Consider the following 19,268-nt stretch of genomic DNA (forward strand, 5'->3'; position numbering starts at 1 on the left):
ACAGCCGGTACAGCCAGGGATGGACATAGGCCAGGGTATTGGAAGTGCGGTCGTGCCCCATGAAACGTTTAAAATTAATTTAGATATTTTTTATATTTTTCTTGATTATCTATATTTCACATCTCCTGAAATTTTGGTATCCCAAAACTTACAGGTCGGCAAGTCCCCAAACATCCAACATTAACAAGTGTTTTATGTCGTCCATAATGGAAGATCAGAATCTAGATAAATATCTAGTACATGTTTCCACCATATCGTATCAGACATCTCAACAGAACAATTATGTTATCCGTTTATCCTTAACATAGTTTTAAGTTTGAATGCAACACTTGTTTTCCTAGATTACCTGGATAAAATTTGAATATTACTAATTGGCTTAAGGTTCAAAACATGCTCAGGGCCCTTTACTGGGTGTTTAATGGCCCTTGTCCCTGGATACATCATCATAGCTCATCTCACTGGGATGTACAGAAGACTACTGGATTCAGTCTATATGGAAACAGCCTATCCTGTACTTAGGCAAGTAGTGAGCTTCAAGGTGTATAAAGATATAGAGTTCTCGGTGTTATCTCGTCTGATTAATACTCTCTTTCAACGTGTTTAGAGATATGGAAACAGTCTATTGTTCTTTCTTGGTTTGATGTGTTCCTAATCTGTACTACTTCAATGGCAGCTGTTGTTGGAATCATGTTTCTGCACTTGTCACTGGTCACAAAAGGGTATTCGTACGCCCAGGTTCGAGTAATTCCCGGTCTCCTGTTACCGGTAAATTTCCAACCGTAACGCACCTTTTTGGATGCCAATGTGCCGATGCTTAGGAACCTCGAGTATGTGGCTTGTTACTACATATGTAATTGGAAGCCACAAAACTCAAGACCACAGATATTGCATGAGACCCAAGCATTTTACAAAGATCTTGCTCATGCTGTGTCCTTCCTACCCTATTACTGGAGAGAGATGCAGGTATATTTTGTCCCACAGAACTTGAACAGTTGAATTTATTTTGGTTGAGATTAATTAATGCCATTCCACAAACGAAAGTAAGATTCTTGGTCTTACTGGATAGAAAATATGAAATGTAAGGAATAGGCTTCGCAGTTATTCGATCGAACTAACGGATGGTGTCATAAATAAAGTATGAGAAATAAAAATGGTGTGGAGCCTGTTTTGAACAAAATTTTGAATGACATGCAGGGATTGAGTACAAGAAAAAGAATGAGATTGTGGTTTAATATTTGCTGAATCTGTGCAAGCACAGCACGGGGCTAGACATTTGGTCCCATCAACATGCACACTTGTTGCTTAATGAGCAAAATATTCTAATGGTTCATGTTGGAGAATGAGCATCTAAATAATGCCCGGCAAGTTCAGGGCAGTAAAGACAGTGTCAGTGCCACTTCCCTTTCACCAAGTAGATGAGGTTGGTCTCGGAATCCAATTCGGATCAACAATTTCCCAGGTGGAACCATGTTATTGTTGTAGTTTTTTTTTTTAAGTTTAATAAAAAAATAAGTGCCTAAAATTTGTCTTGTAAAACGTTTTAATGCATAAAGAATTTTATGTTAAAATAGGTGCATAATATTTTTTTCGTTATCATTGTGCCCGGACGTTAACCGCCGTTAAAAATTCCTATTATATGACACATGTCATGTTTTGATGTTTTTGAATTTTTTAAAATATTTTATATTAGAAAAAACAATGTGCCATCTTCTCCCCTCCCCTCCCCTCCCCTCCCCTGACACAGTCGACCAAACAGAAAACGACCGACCACCAAATCTGATCAAACAGTCGATTACCACAATCGATCTAATGGATTTTTATGGATTTATTTTTAATATATATATATTAAAAATAAACACAAAATTTGAAATAAACTCAAAACTTTAAAAACCTTCATTTCAACCCCTAAACCCACATCGGCCATCGCCTTTTACCGTCGATGAAGCTTCACCCAACCTCCCTCCCCTTAGCGACCATAACCCCCATGAAATCGTGACCGAACGATGACGAATCAACGTTTTATACCCCACAAGTCCTAGGATGAAAATCGTAATCCCACACGATTCTGATGGTCGATCGACCGTCGATCGATCACGAATTCATAGGGGTTTTGATCTCCAGGGGAGGGGAGGTCAGGTAGAGCTTCATCGATGGCAAAAGGCGACGGTCGGCATGGGTTTAGGGGTTAAAATGAAAGTTTCCAAAGTTTTTATTTTTTTCAAAATTTGTGTTTCTTTTTAAAATATATATATAATTTTAATTTTTTAATTTTAAATAAATTTTTTGAAATTATCAGGTTGTGACATGTGTCACTTAATGGGGAAAATTAACGCCGTTGACGACCAGACACCTAATGGATAACATTTGTAATGCTATGTATCAAATTAAAACGAAATAAACATTGGACATTAAATTAAAAAAAAAGACATAGGTTAGACACCTTTTTCTATATTTAAACCTAAAAAAATTAATGCCTTCTGTCGACATAAAAAGAATCAAAGTAATAATAAGTCGTAACAACTTCAATTACATACAAGGTAACTATTACTAGACGCCTTTGTCGGCCAAAATATTCATCCATAGTCACTGCAACTGCAGCAGCAGCTACACAAATACAAAACAATGGCTTCAGCAACGAGCGGTATCTGCTTCTGCTCCACTCTTTCCTTCCCAAAACTCACCTCTCACTCTTACAATTACAAACCCATCACTTCCCTTTCATTTTACAACCCCTTCAAACCAATTCCCAGGTAATCCTTAATTTCTGGGTTTTTTCTTTCTTTTCCCCTTGTCTCACTTTCAAATTCACCTACTTTTGTTCTTTTCTTTTTCAGCCTGAAACTTTCACATCCCTCGCTGGTGCTACCCAAACGAGCAGTTCGGGTTTTGGCTTCTGATTCTACAACAGACCCAAATGAAAATACAGCTAATTCAAACTCTGTACGATATAATTCTTCACTTCATGTATACTCAAATATTATCTGAGTTTCCTTATTCCTGCTACTCTTTTCTTTCCCTTTATATATGTTGGAAATATATTGCTATTGCTCTTGTTTATGCAAACCTTAATCGGCAAGGGAAAACTTATACATATAATATGTTCTGGAAAATGAGTTTTTAAGTGGGGGAGAATTGCCCCAAAAATGGTTCTTTTGGAAAAGGGTTTAAAAAACGATTACTTTTGCACTTGGTATACTTCTAGTGTCTACCTTCATTAGACATATCAATAATTCAGTTCACCTTGCCACAAACTCAATGAGATTTCCTTTTTTTCAACAATAGTCTTCACTATCTGGTTTGATTACAATTTGCAATTCAAGTTAACAGAATATCAGATTTGCTCATTTGAGAGGTTGGACATGTTTGGGGATGCCAAATATTCTGAGGTTTTGGGAGACAGAATTGTAAATTCTTTTTTTACAGTTCTTGGGATATTTGTGTATGATGAGAATGTGCAGTTATCTGTGGAAGAATAGGAAGACTACATGTTTTTTATTGGAAGTTCAAAATTCAAGAAAGCATGTTGTTCCTACAGTTCTTGCAATTGCAGATGCTCTGATGGGTTTTGCATTATATTGCCAGAGATAATCCAACATCTACATGCCAATAGGTTTTTATTTGTGATGCATGATCTTTGTGCAGGGTTCAACAATTGACATAAAATTGCCAAGAAGAAGTTTATCAGTCCAGTTCACTTGTGGGGAATGTGGCGAAAGAACAGAGAGGCTAATAAACCGTTTGGCCTATGAACGCGGGCTTGTGTATGTACAGGTATATTTCCTTGTTTCTTCTTTTTTTCCTATCAGGAAAGGTTCTTATTATATGTTTCTTGATAATTGAATGGGTTTAAATAATTTAGATTGGAACGGTTAATTATTAGCTGACCCTATTCCCATATGTAATGGGGTGAGGGGAGGTAAGGTAGTCAGAATTATGAATTGCCCACCGTGATACTCGATCCCACGACCACAAGGTTAAGAGTCTTGCGCTCTACCAACTGAGCTGAACGGGCAATTTATTGGAACGGCTAATGTTTTCATCATAAATGGTTTAGAAGACAAACCTTTCTATGGCAGTATAAAGCATGGTAATATGAAAAATGTATTTGATCCAGTCTGCTGTTTTTTATTACTATCACAAGAGCTATGGAAATGAAATATTGACCTCAGTGTGTGTAAAATTTACATTTTTCTCCACTGCAATTAAGCTTTCAGTTTTGTAGTGGTTCATTTGTTTTCCAGTTTATAGGCTCTTACAATACTGGTTTCTATTAATATTATGGTGTTTTGTGGGTTTGGGGGTAGCCCTTAGTAGCTTGAGGATCAAAAGTTTGCAATATTTATCTATTCTTGAAGTTGAACGAAACATTTTAACAGCTGCATTAATTTCTTGAAAATGTCTCTTAACTTTTATCTTGAAAACCTCTAGAAGTGATGTTAAGATTTTGATTGATTATTGAAAACAAAAGTGCAAATATATTATCTGTGTTGGCAGAGAACTAGTTATAATTGTTTAAATTAAGAAAAAAATGCTTTTGACCTCCTGACTTCTTATCAGTGTGCAGGGTGTCTCCAATACCACAAATTAGCTGACAATCTTGGCCTTGTTGTCGAGTATGACTTAAGGGTTGAAATGTGAAGACAGATCAACTTAACCGTTGACATATATATATCGATTCCTGTTGACAGTTATGATTCCAATTATGCTTCATTCTCATCAATCATGTAAGAATAGGATGGATAAGCAATAAAACGCTGCCAATATTTTTGTTATTCAGCTTTGGTGTTATTCATATCTGTTTCTATTATTTTTGCACTTGTAGTTCTCGCTTGAGGCGAATGGCAATCATGTTGATCGAGTTTGAAGTTTGAACTGAGAACATTTTGCCATAATGGTGTTTTTTTTATATGATAAGAAGATACAGATATGGGGAAGATTAAGAAGGGTTTTGCTAAGAAATAGACAATGAACCTTGTCCGCCATTCAGTTGTTCATGTGGCAAAGAGTGCCAAATCTAATAATCTATCACACATTCAATTTGATTGGAAGAAAATTAGCATTTCATTCATAAAACACTTTATAGAACCTAATAAAAAAAACTGCATGTTGGTTTCCTACAATCTCACAAACAGAACATCAAATGCAAGAAATCATGCATCTTGGTAAAGAATTTTGATTGATGACTTGTTATAGGAAGACAAGATGGTGGTTGGGACTGCTCTGCATTCTTTACCTTATTCTTTCTCCTGAGATAGAAAAATTGTTGCATCATATCGGCACACTCCGATGCCAATATCCCCCGTCTGATTCCCATATTTGGATGGAATGGATGGACCGGAGCCTCTGGCTTCTCTGTCACTTCTGAACCACTTCCTCTTCCATCGGGGAAAAGCCTGCAAAAATATAGGGTAATTCCTTAAGAAGAGTTCCACAATTATATTTCTCTAGTAGCCCGTATCAAGACCAAAACCACATGCGATAATCAGCAACATTTTTGTCTTGGCAAGAATGTTATGTTGCAATTTTCAAACCATGGAAAAGTACAAATTCAAGCTATATAACAGTTAAATATCACGGTACTACAAAATTCACCAGGACCGGTGACGGGTAAAGAATTTTATCGTCATAATTCCTACCGTATCCAGCTGCCATCTGCTCCTAGAAGCTTATTGGGAGCTCCCCACACCACAGTGTCAATTCTTGCCTGAAGTATTGCTCCAGCACACATGGGACATGGTTCAAGTGTAACATAAAGTGTTGTATCCTGCAGGGGCAAAAGATTCGATCACTAAAAAGAGTCACAGAATGTCTTGACTATAGAACCATTAAAAAAGGGAAACGAAAAGATATTTTTTTTTGATAGAAGTTGGAGGTCTCATTAAAAACTCCCTTCGTATTCGTTCACATACTAAGAAATATGTTAACGAACATTGGAAGGAAGAAAAGAGTACCTCAAAGTTTATTAATAATAATACCCAATACAAAAGATAACACGGAATATCCTCCTATGGTGATATTCACCATTACAACAAACACCTTAAGCTCATAAAACCTCATCCAAAGTCACAATCGAATCACCTTATTTCTAAATACACCTCCAGCAATAGAATTAAAACAATGCAACAGAACATAATACAAAAGGGACACAACACCTGCAACCATATAAACTAAATCAAAACACAATTAGAGAGACGAGATCTAATGAGATTCTTCTACTTCAGGAGTCCAAGAGTTTGGCTTGAAAGAAGGCTCTATCTCATGCACCATATAAACGAAAAGATATTTGTTCTGATATTACAACAATTGGAATAAAAACATGAATTTTGTTATCAAACAGAAAGCTAGCTAGAATTATATTCTCTTATCAAGTATGGTACATCATCATTTGGATATAAAATTGAATGCATGTTTATGGCATAATAGTAGGTAGGTTAACAAGTTCATCAAGCTTCCCGCAATAACTACAAAGCTAAAAACCTTTAGACAATTAGGCTCATAATCCATTGCAAGTTAGAAAATGGATTTGCTGGTAATGACATATTTGAACATATAATCCATAATATCAGAGAAATTTAGGTGCACATATCTTTTCATGTTTTCTCAGCAAATTGCCTGGTTAGTAGTGAAACTATAACTATTGACGAACTGCTTTAGATGCTTTGACATCCCCTACATCAAAAAGTTAAATACACTTCAGAACAGCAAAGAGAAATAGTACCGCAAGCCTCCAGGAACGTAGTATGCTCGAAGCTTCCCGTATACAGATCATTTCTGCATGCGCAGTTGAATCTCGTAATTCCTCTACCCTGAAATTAGATAATCAATACAAAACATTAAGAAATAATCAATCAATCAATCGAAAAGCATGTCGGGTTATTGAACTCACATGTTGCAACCACGAGCAATTATCTTCCCATGCTCAACTAGTACTGCCCCAACAGGCAACTCCCAAGAACCAGCAGCTTTCTTGGCTTCCAGCAATGCTTCTCTCATAAACATTTCATCAATTTTCTGCTGCTCACACTCAAGTTTATATGCTTCTTCCCATTCATCAAATCTATCTCTTGGAACTTGTTTGGTCCGTTGAAGTTTTCTTTGTTTTAGTTCCCCCTCCTTACCCTCAGACCTTGATGCTTCATCTAGTCCTGCACCAAGAGGTTGTCCCATTGTACTTATTGACCCACTTCCCTGGATTTTAATTTTATCAGGTTCTGGAATCTCTTCTATTACAAGAGTTGTTCTTGTGCTTCCGGCTGGAAACGGTAAAGATGACTGTATTACCTCCTTGTCTGAAGGGGCTACCTCAAAGCTACTCCTGTCATGTTTCTCCTTTTGTGAGGTCAATGAAATAACTTCTGATGCAGGTGCAGTTTCTAATATATTTGAAGATGATGAAATGTTCCCTTCAAGGTTTCCTACTTTTTCAGTTGTCCTTGTTGGGTCATAAAATCTCCTTCACCTTGAATTCCTTGTCCCAACCAATGAGATATTCCCTCCGAAGCCAGGTTGTTTCTTTCCCTTCTCAGATTTTCTTCACTGTTTTCATTTGTTTCATGACCAGAAAACCATGTCTCATTGCGAACAGACTCGTCTGGTGAAGTCCTTCCTCGGGATCTTGCAGCTGAACTTGAGCTATGGGTCTGAGCATGTGAACTCCATCGCAATCGAACGATATCTCCCATAAGGGTCCACAAGGACCTGCCACTTTTCTTTATGACAGCATGCTCTGATGTAGAAGTCCGCTGAGGAATTTCTGCTTCAAGGGGTTCCTGAACAGATGGGTCTTTTACATCCCACATTTCATCAGAGGGTCCCTTTCCTCCAGAGCCCTTTGATGACTGCCTCAAGTAATGCCTTCTCATCTTCAGTTCTTCCTTGCCATATTGACCAGAAGAACTTGGCTCATGCTTATCGCCTTCATATGAAGAAGTGAAGTCAGAACTTATATTACCCTGTTGGACCCCAGAAATTAAGATATCATGCCTTGCCTTCTCAACAAACTCCCCAAGAAATTGTGAGGATGATTCCTCTAACCGTTGAGCAGAACCCAGAGAATCTTCACAGGTAGTCATGTTTAAAGACTCCCCATAAGTCTCACTCCTTTCTCTCGCATACGGTTCATGGTGTGCAAATGCAGTCCTTCCTCTTGAATACATGTATGAGGTAGCAGAGCCACTTTCTGAAGTTTTATCAGAAGCCTCCTTAGAGAAAATCCTGGTCATTGAGGTATCATGCAGGAGACCGCCAGCTATGACTTGAGGATGAGGAGGCATCAAAACATCCTCTTTGCCTCTCTTTTCTGATTCCTCTAAATCAGCATGAGACTGTTGTTCTCGTGTTTCTGAAACTAAACTCAAAGATGCTTGAAAACTAGAGCCCTCCTCGGCTTTTCCAGAAGAACTTGATACGCTAGCAGGTTTCAAGATCTCTTTTTTTGATTTCTTTTGCTCAACTCTACCAGTGCCTTCATTATGTATTTCACTTCTCTCATTAATCCAACCCAAACCTGAAGAGAAATTACTTTCATGTTCAACCAATCTTTCTCCAGAACTTGTTTGAGTATTGGTAACTATCTTAGTGTTGTCAGCATGAACAACAGATATATTTGTAATAGCTTGCATTCCTTTACCAGGCTCAATTCTATGAGGTAGTTTTTGATCAGAACTGAAATTTATGCTTGAAGTATCATCCCATTTCATCTTTTGTGTTCCGGACTGTAATATTGAGGTCTTCTTGTTCTTGGCTTCATTAATTTCACTTGAGCATTCTGATTTTCTTCTCATTTCCAGTTGTCCGGTGATCCTTTCATCCTTTTGCTGATGTTGCTTTCTTGTCTGCTGAAATGAACTCTGGGCCATGGTTGTATCTTCTTCCCATATCTTCATTTTCGATCCGGACCGACTCTGAACTAGATTCCTATCTTCTTCCTCAATCTTCATTCTAGATTCAGATTGCCGCTGCAAAGTAGAATTTTTTTCAGCACTGTCTCGGATTTCTGACTCTCTCACATTTGCTTCCCTGCCAGTGAATTGCTTCTCATGGGAAGTTGTGGCAACATCACTAACATGGATCTTTGTCATTTCTCTAATGTCCTGGCTTTTCTTTCTAGATTCAGACCGCCCAATAACTTGATTATTTGTACGAGTATGCTGCTTTCTTATTTCCCAGTCCTCGACATCATGTTGCTCATGGGAACTAGATCTTTTCACATAGTCACTTGCATCATTCTTCACCATTCTTGCAAATTCTTGCGATGATTTTTCCCCAGATTGTATTTCTTCAGCAGATACTTCAGCAAGCTTCTTCTCTGACTTTTTTCTTAAATCCCAATCAACACTCTTTCCCCCTGCATTGTCCCTCTTCCGGCCTGCTGCAACCTGTCCCTCACTTCTGCTAGTCTCATCCCTTATTGATTCCGCAACAAATTGCTCTTGTTCTGAGAGCTCAGGGTCACTCTCTAAGTCCCCCGAAGATGACAAGGAGTAATAAGATGAGCAACTAGAACTCCTTGTCCTTCCCCTACGATGCTCAGCTCTCAAGGATGACTTGCTCTCTGCCATCCTTCTACTCTCTTCTCTTGACAAAACAGCAATGGGGTCATATTCATCCTTAGAATCACTCTCCAACATATCTGACCCCAAAGTTCTAGTCTTCTGCCTCCCTCTCTCATCCAATTGCAATTTTTGCTTCGTTTCATTATTGCATTGGTTACCGTGGCTTGTTTTGTTGTCAACTTGTTTACTTTTCTTCTTCAGGCTATAGAACTTGCTATTATAATGCTTTGCTTTGTTCACTTCCGCTATCGTATATGTACTCCTATTCATTTCTCCAGTACCTAAACACTGCCCATCGGCTTCCTCACTCAATAAGCTGATCATGGCCTCAGCGGCATCGACTCCGCCTAACAATACCTAGAACTAGCTGTATTATCCTCCCAAACCACACATCCAAGCCTCCCTTTACTTTTCCTACTAACCCTACTACCAGTAGAAACCTCGAAAGCAGCTCGATCGAAGCTTGGAAACCGCAAAAGGCAGCGGTATCCAGCAGTTGAAATGAACCTCCTAGAAGGTGAGCGGTGAACTAGGGCAGACTGCCTTAATCCATACAAAAAGCAAGGGGTAATGGGTATCCTATGTGTGGCAGAAGCAGCAAATGCGGAGCAACAACAAGAAGCACAAGATGAACAACATGAAGAAGAACATAGCGGCGACGATGAAGATAAGAAAGGGGTTTTGTCAAGTGATGGATTGAAAACGTTGGAAGAACAATCGTTGGATGAAAATGAAAGAGACCCATTTCTCCTAAGCGACAACACACTTGAACTAATACTGCAAGTGTTGTACATGATTGTTCGGTATCTGGTTTAAGCTTTTTAAGTTTTACCTTGAAGGAATTGGTGGATTGTTCGGATCCGCTGGGATTCAGACTAAATTTGCATTCATTTCGGGCATGCGTAGATCAGACTATCCTCATCATTTACATCATGGAAAAGAAAGACACTTTTGTTGGATTGAAAAGATAATGTTTTTAGATCCCCAGAGGCAAAAGTTTGGAACTGGTGGATGAGAACGATGATGAGGATTGAGTTGAAGGGGAAAATCGTCGAGTTCACGCCTCTCTTGTTTTCCGAACTCGGTAGACTCGTTGAGTTGTACATTGTAATTGTAAAAATTTTGTTGGTCCAATTATGGTTTCAGTGCGTTTACTGTGCTAAAATTTAGGAATTAATCCTTTTAATTTTATATAAATAGATCCCTCTACTTTTATAGTATCACAAGTAGGTGCAGACCTTTAAGTATTGTCGTTGAAGTGACGAGATGAGTTTTGTACACTTGACTGATATATAAATTTACGGGTACGGCAGTCTTAATATACGATTAAGGAAATGTGTTATCAGAAATGTTATTATTTTTTTAACATTTATGATAAAAAATTACCTAAAACATTATTATTTTTATCTAAAATATTAATGTTTTTTTAACATTTCTAATAAAGTGGTCGATATTAACATTTACGGTATAAACAATAATGTTAAAGGTATTTTTATCGGAAATGTTAAAAAATAATAACATTTTCGATAGTCTTTCCTTAGTTAATATTAAGTTATCGCACGTGAGACTTCCCCACAAATTTACTATTAATTGAATATGATTGATTACATTTTTAAATCTCTCTAATTATATAATCGAATAAAAAATATCAACTCGGTCAGTTTAGTGGCAGCAAGATATCAATTTGAACTTACTAGTTAGATTATAAAGAGCGTATTAAATCATCTCAAATTGTAAGGATTAAATCCTAAATTTAACATGATAAAGGGAGTAAAACCATGGTTAGACCTTTTATTAAACCAATAAGCAGTAACAGTGTAAATTGTAAAACTACTCTGTCTCTAGTGCTGGTTGTATCTTTATCTCACGTGATCTGGTTCTGGTTCAGGCTAATGCTAGGCCTGTAAATAAACTGAACGTTTAACGAATCGTTCATGAAACGTACGGCGGGAAGTTTGTTTATGTGCGTTTATTTATTAAATGAACGAACATGAACAATATTTTTTGTTCGTTTAATTAAATGAACGAACATGAACATAGGTCTCGTTCGTTCATTTACGTTCGTAAACGTTCGGTTATGTTCGTTTATGTGCGTTCATTTATGTTTAACTCAATATTCTTAAATCAATTTTGGTCACCAATTTATATGTATCTTAAAAGTATTAATTAATCTGATATTCTGATGACCAACTCCATAATTAACCCAATTTTACGTCCTTACCCATAAGCAATTAAGCGGTAATACAAAAAAACCTTAAGGGTGCGTTTGGTTCACGGAATGTAAGATTACCAGTGGGAATGTAAGATTACCATGGAATAAGATTACTGGCAATGTTGTATTTTGTGTTTGGTTGGCTTAGTAGAAATGTAAGATTACCATGTTTAGTTAAAAGAATAAAAGATTATTAAAATGTATATTTGACCAAATTGTCCTTATTATATATTTATTTTTTTAACAAGTTGGAAAATATTTATATATTTTCTTTAAAAAATTTAAATTCATAAAATCTATATAATTTTTTTTACAAAATTGAAAATATAAAAAGATTTAATGAAAGGGTAAATTTTTTTTAACCACTGAACTTCATATAAAATTTTAATTATAGACTTTTTTTGTAAATATAAAATAGTTTAAGAATAAATTTGTAATTTAACCTTCGCAGAATTTTTATTATTCAATGACAGAAGAATGATATTTTTGAAAGAAAATTTTTTTAAGGACATTTTAGTCCAAAACGCCAGTAATCCAACAATACCTAAGAAAAGGGAGGTAATGACATTCTCGGTAATATACCTCAAAAATCCACTATTGGTAATCTTACATTACCGGGAATGGGATTCCCTGGCTAACCAAACGGGGGAATGTGGATTCCATTCCCATGGGAATCCCACATTCCCCAATCCAAACACCCCCTAAATCTAAAAAGTAATATTTTCTCAACTCTTCTCCAGCCCGTCACTCAGCCATTCTTGATTCTCCACTCTCCCCACTCTCCACAATTTTTATTTCTACAACGATTCGACAGAGCTTCAAGTCTTCAACTGCAACGATTCGACAGAGCTTTATCTCTTTCCCTCCATCTTGGCATCTTGAACGTGATTTCATAAGGTAAATAATTTGAAAAAAAATTTGGTCTGTTAAATTTTGGTGTGAATTTAGGGATTTTTTTGTGGGTTTCAACCTTTTTTGGTCTATTAAATCAAGGTTACATCTTTACTCTCTCTCATGCTTGGATTTGTTTTCCTTTCTTTATTTTTAACTATCCTTGTTAGATTAGATGCATTCAATTTCAAAGAGCTTTATCAATCTTGTTGAGTTCGCTTGAATGGATCGGTTGCTCTAGGAATAGCAATTAAGGCATAATGTAGTTCTTGCTTTAGTTCCATGTTTTTATATCTTTTATATTTGCATTGTACATGTTTCTGGTTGAGGTCTGTTGTCTCCCTATTCGAAAAGGGATTTGATATTCCTGTTATCTGCTCTACTTCACTACTGAGGTACTTCTCAGAGTAGTGTTAGCTCCTTATTCAGTCGATTTGGTAAATGTATTAAAACTGGCACAGCTAATATGACCAACATATTAAAAGTGTCGATACTTTTACATTTGTCAAGTCAAAATTGGACACTTATTTGGAGGAAGGAGTTTTAATTGGTGAGCATGGTGTATATTTTGATGCCTTGGGATGGTGGAAGGAGAACAATCTTAAATTTAGCATTTTGTCAAAAATGGATGTTTATATATTGGCAATTCCGGTCACTATTGTTTCTTCTGAATCTGCTTTCAGTGTGGTGGAGGGTTATTGATCCGCATTGATCCTCTTTAGGAACTAAGATGGTAAATATGCTTGTTTGTGGAGTTGATTGGTATCGTCAATACTATGGGTTGGAGAAAAATAAAAACAAGGTATATTTATGTTTTAAGCTTTATTGAATTTGGTTTTACAATGACTAATATATTTTTTGTTTTTTGATTTGTTGTAGCAAAACGAAGATATCATACATGTTGAGCTTCCTTGAAAATGAGGATGAATGAATTGGTATAACCTCGTTAATTTAGTATACTTTTCATCTTTTATTATAACTCTTTTAATTTAATATAATTTTATTTGTTTGATTCTGATCAGGATGGATGATGAATTAACGATTGATCATGAATGCAAGTTGAATATGTTACGAATATTATTGAAGTTGTTTGGATTTCAAGAAGATTGTTTTGTTGAACAAATTAACTTTAAGACTTTATTATGTTCATATAGCTTATTTATGATTTATGTATGTTTTTGCATTGTCGACTATTTTTCATGAAAGAACAATGGTTTGTAAGGTCTCCAACGTTTATGTTCATGTTCGTTTATTTATTAAATGAACGAACATGAACAAGTTATATTCCTTAATAAACGAACATGAACAAAAAAATTTGTTCGTTTATGTTCGTGTTCGTTTATGTTCGTTTATTTATTAAATGAACGAAAATGAGCATACCTCCGTTCGTGTGCGTTCGATTCGTTTACAGGCCTAGCTAACGCTGCAGTGACTAGGGGAGCTTTGAATCAAATTGAGTCAAAGTTAAAAAAATTGGATAAACTATCGGTTTTAATCTATTTTAGAATCTAAAATTTTATTTTTTAAAAAATCATACCTAACATTTAATTTTTGTTTTATTTTAGTATTTTTCCATTAAAAATTTAACAGACGGGCTGATGGAACATAGCTTCGGTGGATGGACGATCAATCCGAATGATGGACCATAATAGAATGACGAGTCGACCAACATAATCAAGCTTTAGGCCTGTCGGACGGTTTACAACAAAGATCGGAGGATAAAGAAGTTGAATAGTTCATTATCAATTTGGGGAGATAAAGGCATTTTCCGCTGAAACGGAGGTCGGAATCACGTTCATGGGATCGAAAAGGTACAGGTTGAAAAGTTTGGCTTCATTGGAAGACAGATGCAACGACCTGGGACTGTAGACGTGAAGGCCGACGAGCCCATCCATTAAATTTTTAACAACATGATACTAAAATGAAACAAAAATTAAACGTTAGGTATAATTTAAAAAATTGAAACTTTAGGTATTAAAACGAATAAGGGCTAATAGTTTAAGTACTAAATGTGTAATTTACCCTAAATTGTTTTTAGTTATTTGAGTTAAGGAGTCTTATTTTATAAACTCTAACTATATTTGAAATATCGAGTCGAGTCAATTCGTTCGAATTGTTATTTGAATTTAATTATAAATATTTATAATATTATTATATTATTTAATTCTAATTTAAATGATTTTCTATAATTGTACACAATATATATATATATATATATATCATACAAAGTTTATGAATTCAACTCAAACTTAAAAATTAATTCACTAATTACTAAAAAATTAGAGTTATTCGAGTTCTATTTTATAATTCAACTAGAATTTGAAACATTTTTTAGTCGATATTATAAAATTATGAATCAAGTCAAATTTGAGTTGAGTTGAAAAGGTTGATTCTTTTTCATTGACCAAAATGTAAATTTTAAAAGTTTAGTGGCCATAGTATAAAATTAGGAAAAGTTTAAGGACCTAAGTGATAATTTTCCCCCCAAAAAATTTATTCCATAAATGGATAGTTTACTCTTGAGAGTGGGGTTTTATGGAAAATGTATTCTTGATCCGGAAATTTTGTTAAAAAGAAAGAAAAAAAGTCCAGTAAAAATTAGATAAATCGGATCGAATAGAAATTGAGTAAATTTGAATGGAATTAAATTAAGCTTAGAAATATTATTTCCACATGTTAAAATGATGGAAAATAATATGAAGTATTGGATTTGAGAATTTATTTTCATGTTCAATTTGGATCGTTGGATGAAAATGGCAATATTGAATTTTTTGGAAAATGACATGAGCAAAGTTGTAAAGGGCACAATAATTTGTTTATATTTGACTTTATAAAGATGATAAGGGTTATGTGGCTTGTTATGAAGGTAAATATCAAGTTTCATTAATGGTAAAATGGATATTTCTCATTAAATGAATTTTATATTCATTTAAGCTTAAATACATGATAAATTAACATGAAATTAAGGAGAAATTTCATGAGACCAAGCCAATTTCAGCTCAATTTTTTCCCTTCATGTCCTAAGGTAAGAGAAAAATTTTTTGAGCAAATATCCTTTGGATTTTGGATCGAGCAATGAAATAGAAAATTGTTCTATTTGAAAAATGCTATCATTTGGTACCATTATTGCATGTTAATCTTGCTTTTGTTCAAATATAACAAATTCTATGGTTTATGTTCATATTAGGGTTTATGGAATTGATGATGATTTTGATGTTTTTGAGGTCTAGAATCGTTTCCAAGCTTGTATGATGATCAAAACTTCCTAGAAATGCTTCCATGATGTTTCGGCCTAAACCCTAATTTAGGAAAGTTTATATTATGATTAAATTTTATTAGGGCTTTGATTGTAGAGATTTTATAAGTTTTAATAGAGGTTGATTTCATGCTCGAATCAAATCAAAATCGAGTAAAATCATGAAAAACCTAGTCTTGAATTTTCAAAGTATTCGACCTAGGATAAGGACGGAGATGAATTTTTTTGAAAAAATTATGTAGGGGATGGAAATGATGTAAGAAGTATTCTACAAGCCTTAGAAAAATTTGGGACCATTTTGTAATTTTTAGAAAGTTAGGGGATCTATTTTCTAATTATGGAAAAGTTATGGGTTAACGTGTAAATGTGCAATAGTTGATGTATTATGCTGGAAATTAATGTTTGAGTGTTGAAATTGATGCTAGAATGTGAAATTGGATTATTTTGGGAAGTTGGTAAAAGTTGAGGCTTAAATCACAAATATGAAAAAGCTAGTGTTGAACTATGTTTTGATATAACAAATTAAGGCAAAATGATTTTTGGACTTGAATTGAATTTACAAAATGTTTTTGGACTTAATTGAATTTATTCAAAGTTTTAAAATGTTTCAAAAATAATTCAAAGTCCATTAAATTTGGATTTGAGCCAAAATGCTCAAGGGTGTCAAAGTGCATCCATGCACCCCTGCAGTGCATCCATGCATCCCATCAGTGCATCCATGCACCTGCACTAGTGCATCCATGCACTCAAACACCGAATGCAATTAGTGCATCGATGCATCAAGGCTGTGCATCGATGCATCATGTTGTGCATCCATGCACGAAGGCTGCAATGGCTAGTAACGGCTAGTTTATTTGAATTTAATGAAGGGGTATCAATGCACCATGATAGTGCACCGATGCACCATGTTATGGGCAGCCTTTTTGAGTAGAAAAATCATCCCCAAAAGGCTCTAAAACATTCCCAACGGCTATATACAACATCAAACACATTCCAAGCTATAAATACAAGCTAAGGACACTTGAAGAATAAAGAGAACAACTATCCAAGCAATCAAACACAAGAGAAGAGTTTTTCATTCTTATTTCATCTTTCTCTTGTAAATATTTTTTCTTGTGAGCTCAATCTTGTAAACACCTACCTTAGAGAGGTTTTCTTGTTTACTTCTTTTATCATTTTGTAAAAGGGAAAGGTTCTAGCTAATCCCGTGTAAAAGTTAGGGAAATGTTCTAGTTTAGCCCAAAAAAACTAGGGAGTTTGTAAGGTTACTCTTTGTCATCAAAAGAAAGAACAAATTAGTGAATTTGTTGGAAAATCCTTGGTGAGGAGCTAAGGTAGTGGATGTAGACTTGGTTGAGAAGTCGAACCACTCTAAATCGATGTACAATTATCTATCTTTTAATCTCCTTACTCCCTAAACATAAAAACTGATCCCGACCCTCTTTGCAAGCGATTCCGGTTGTCGATTCGAGCTTTATAAAATCCCAACAATTGGCATCAGAGCCTAACTCGTTAAGAAGGTTTAACCACCTTGAGACGATCCTCGAAGAAGCTCTACCAATTTCTGACGCAACCGACAAAGAAATGACTTTTTCCTCCGATGCTTATTATCTTGAAGAATATCCTATTATGGATTCACAACCGGTCAACAAGCCACCATTCTTCAATGGAGCAAATTATGCACATAGGAAGAATAAGATGATATACTTTATTCAATCCTACAATCTAGAAGCTTGGAACTCAATCATGGACGGTTACTCCTCTCCACCCGGCAAGTAGGGGTGCACAAAAAATCCGAATATCCGATTTTGCGAAAAAAATATCCGAAACTGGATTTGGGAAAAACCGGTTTTTTTTAACCGGATCGGATTTTTTTAAACCTGTTATTTTAACCGGTTTGGAAAAAAAAACCTAGACCGGTTTTTTTACCGGTTAAAAAACCGGTTTTTATCCGAAAAAACCGGTCTGGGTTTAAAAACTAGCCGTTAATATAGCCGTTGGGGGGGTTTTGTGATCGTTTTTAAGTATTTGAATTTATCGAACTTGGAAGATTTTAAGTATTTGAATTTATCAAACTTGGAAGTATTTAAGTATTTCAATTATCGTAAACTTTGTTGCAATTGATGATGATGTAATTTTAATAATATTAAAATCGGTTTTTTTATAACCGGTTTTTTAAAAAAATTGATTTTTTTAAAACCAAAACCGGTTACACCGGTTAGGATATACGGCCCTCCAAACCGGTTAGAAACCGAACCAGTTATTTTATAAACCGGTTTTTTTTCTATGGGAAAAAACCGGATCGGATAAAAACCGATCCGGATCGGATTGAAATCCGACTTCTGTGCAACCCTACTGGCAAGTACAACGATTGGAGTAGAGAAGAGCAGAAAATTTTTTAGCTTAACTCTAAGGCTATACATATTATATTATGTGCTTTAGGCCCAAATGAATGTGGAAGAATCTCATCTTGTTCCAATGACAAAGAGATTTGGGATAAGCTCCAAGTCACTCATGAAGGAATCGACGAAGTGAGGGAATCAAAGAAAAGTCTTCTCAACCATAGCTACGAGAACTTCAAGATGAAACCCGATGAAGACATCAAAGCTATGACGGATAGATTTTCTGTGATTGTCAACGGTCTTAAGGGATATGGAGAAGTAGTCCCTAATGAGAAGCTTGTGAGGAAGATGATCTACTCTCTTCCAAAGGAGTGGCAATCGAAGAAGACGACCATTATCGAAGTAAGAAACTTAAAGTCTCTCACTCTCGACGAGCTAATTGGTTCCCTTATCACTCATGAGATGATGATGAAGGAATATGAAGAAAGGGAAGAAAAGAAAAACAACAAGAAGAATGAGGTAGGCATTGTCTTCAAATCCACCAATAAAAGCTATCAAGATTCAAGTGATGAGGTGGATGAAGACAATGATGAACAAGAAGAAGAGATGGTCAAGCTCTTAAAGGAATTCAAGAGATTCATGATTTCCAAGGAAGTGAAACATGAATCAACCAAGAAGAAGAGTCCCCCGATATGTTTCAATTGTCAAAGAAAGGGGCATGTCAAGTATGAATGCCCTCTTCTAAAGAAAAAGGGGAAGAAGGCATTTGTTGCATCTTGGAGTGATGAAGATGATTCCAATGATGAAGATGAAGTAGTCAACCTATGCCTCATGACCACTCAAGAAGAATTCGAGGTATCTTCTAACTCAAATGAATTTAATTCATTTACTTTTGATGAGTTACAAGATGCTTATAATAGGTTGTATTTGGGATTTGAGACCATGAATTCCAAATATAAGAAATTAATTTCAAAACTCAAAATTAAAGATAATTTTATTTTGAAAGCAAAAGT

General features: G+C 35.4%; 2 protein-coding genes and 1 long non-coding RNA gene across 4 annotated transcripts; 2 read left to right on the forward strand and 1 right to left on the reverse strand.

The window, feature by feature from the left end:
- Positions 1–2,547: 2,547 nt before the first annotated feature.
- LOC120121999 lies at positions 2,548–4,779 on the forward strand. 2 transcript variants are annotated; one of them, XM_039141257.1, is made up of 4 exons: positions 2,548–2,750; positions 2,835–2,940; positions 3,643–3,771; positions 4,558–4,779. In XM_039141257.1, exons 1-4 carry the CDS (start codon positions 2,623–2,625, stop codon positions 4,636–4,638), a joined length of 444 nt encoding a protein of 147 aa, XP_038997188.1. In that variant the 5' UTR covers positions 2,548–2,622; the 3' UTR covers positions 4,639–4,779. The 2 variants fall into 2 exon arrangements, with proteins under 2 accessions (XP_038997188.1, XP_038997190.1); XM_039141259.1 differs by having other exon boundaries at positions 2,549–2,750; positions 4,565–4,668.
- Positions 4,780–5,006: 227 nt separating this feature from the next.
- LOC120121998 (tRNA(adenine(34)) deaminase, chloroplastic-like) lies at positions 5,007–10,628 on the reverse strand. The gene is given in 6 exon segments (XM_039141256.1): positions 5,007–5,393; positions 5,637–5,764; positions 6,719–6,806; positions 6,887–7,445; positions 7,448–9,907; positions 9,910–10,628. Coding segments are annotated over 6 exon segments (3,945 nt in total). The 5' UTR covers positions 10,349–10,628; the 3' UTR covers positions 5,007–5,122.
- Positions 10,629–12,619: 1,991 nt separating this feature from the next.
- On the forward strand, positions 12,620–13,698 carry LOC120122000. Its single transcript, XR_005516034.1, has 3 exons — positions 12,620–12,663; positions 13,537–13,592; positions 13,680–13,698. It is a non-coding gene; the product is annotated as an uncharacterized LOC120122000 (long non-coding RNA).
- Positions 13,699–19,268: the final 5,570 nt, after the last annotated feature.

The sequence above is a fragment of the Hibiscus syriacus genome, unplaced genomic scaffold, assembly GCF_006381635.1.
Source record: "Hibiscus syriacus cultivar Baekdansim isolate YM2019G1 unplaced genomic scaffold, ASM638163v2 tig00110384_pilon, whole genome shotgun sequence".
Taxonomy (NCBI): domain Eukaryota; kingdom Viridiplantae; phylum Streptophyta; class Magnoliopsida; order Malvales; family Malvaceae; genus Hibiscus; species Hibiscus syriacus.

Bases quoted from the DNA above. Each gene is read 5' to 3' on its own strand.
- LOC120121999 (XM_039141257.1), top strand. From the start codon at position 2,623: ATGGCTTCAGCAACGAGCGGTATCTGCTTCTGCTCCACTCTTTCCTTC. The intron at 2,941-3,642 runs GTACGATATAAT...ATCTTTGTGCAG, and splicing joins ATACAGCTAATTCAAACTCT to GGTTCAACAATTGACATAAA. The intron at 3,772-4,557 runs GTATATTTCCTT...ACTTCTTATCAG, and splicing joins GCGGGCTTGTGTATGTACAG to TGTGCAGGGTGTCTCCAATA.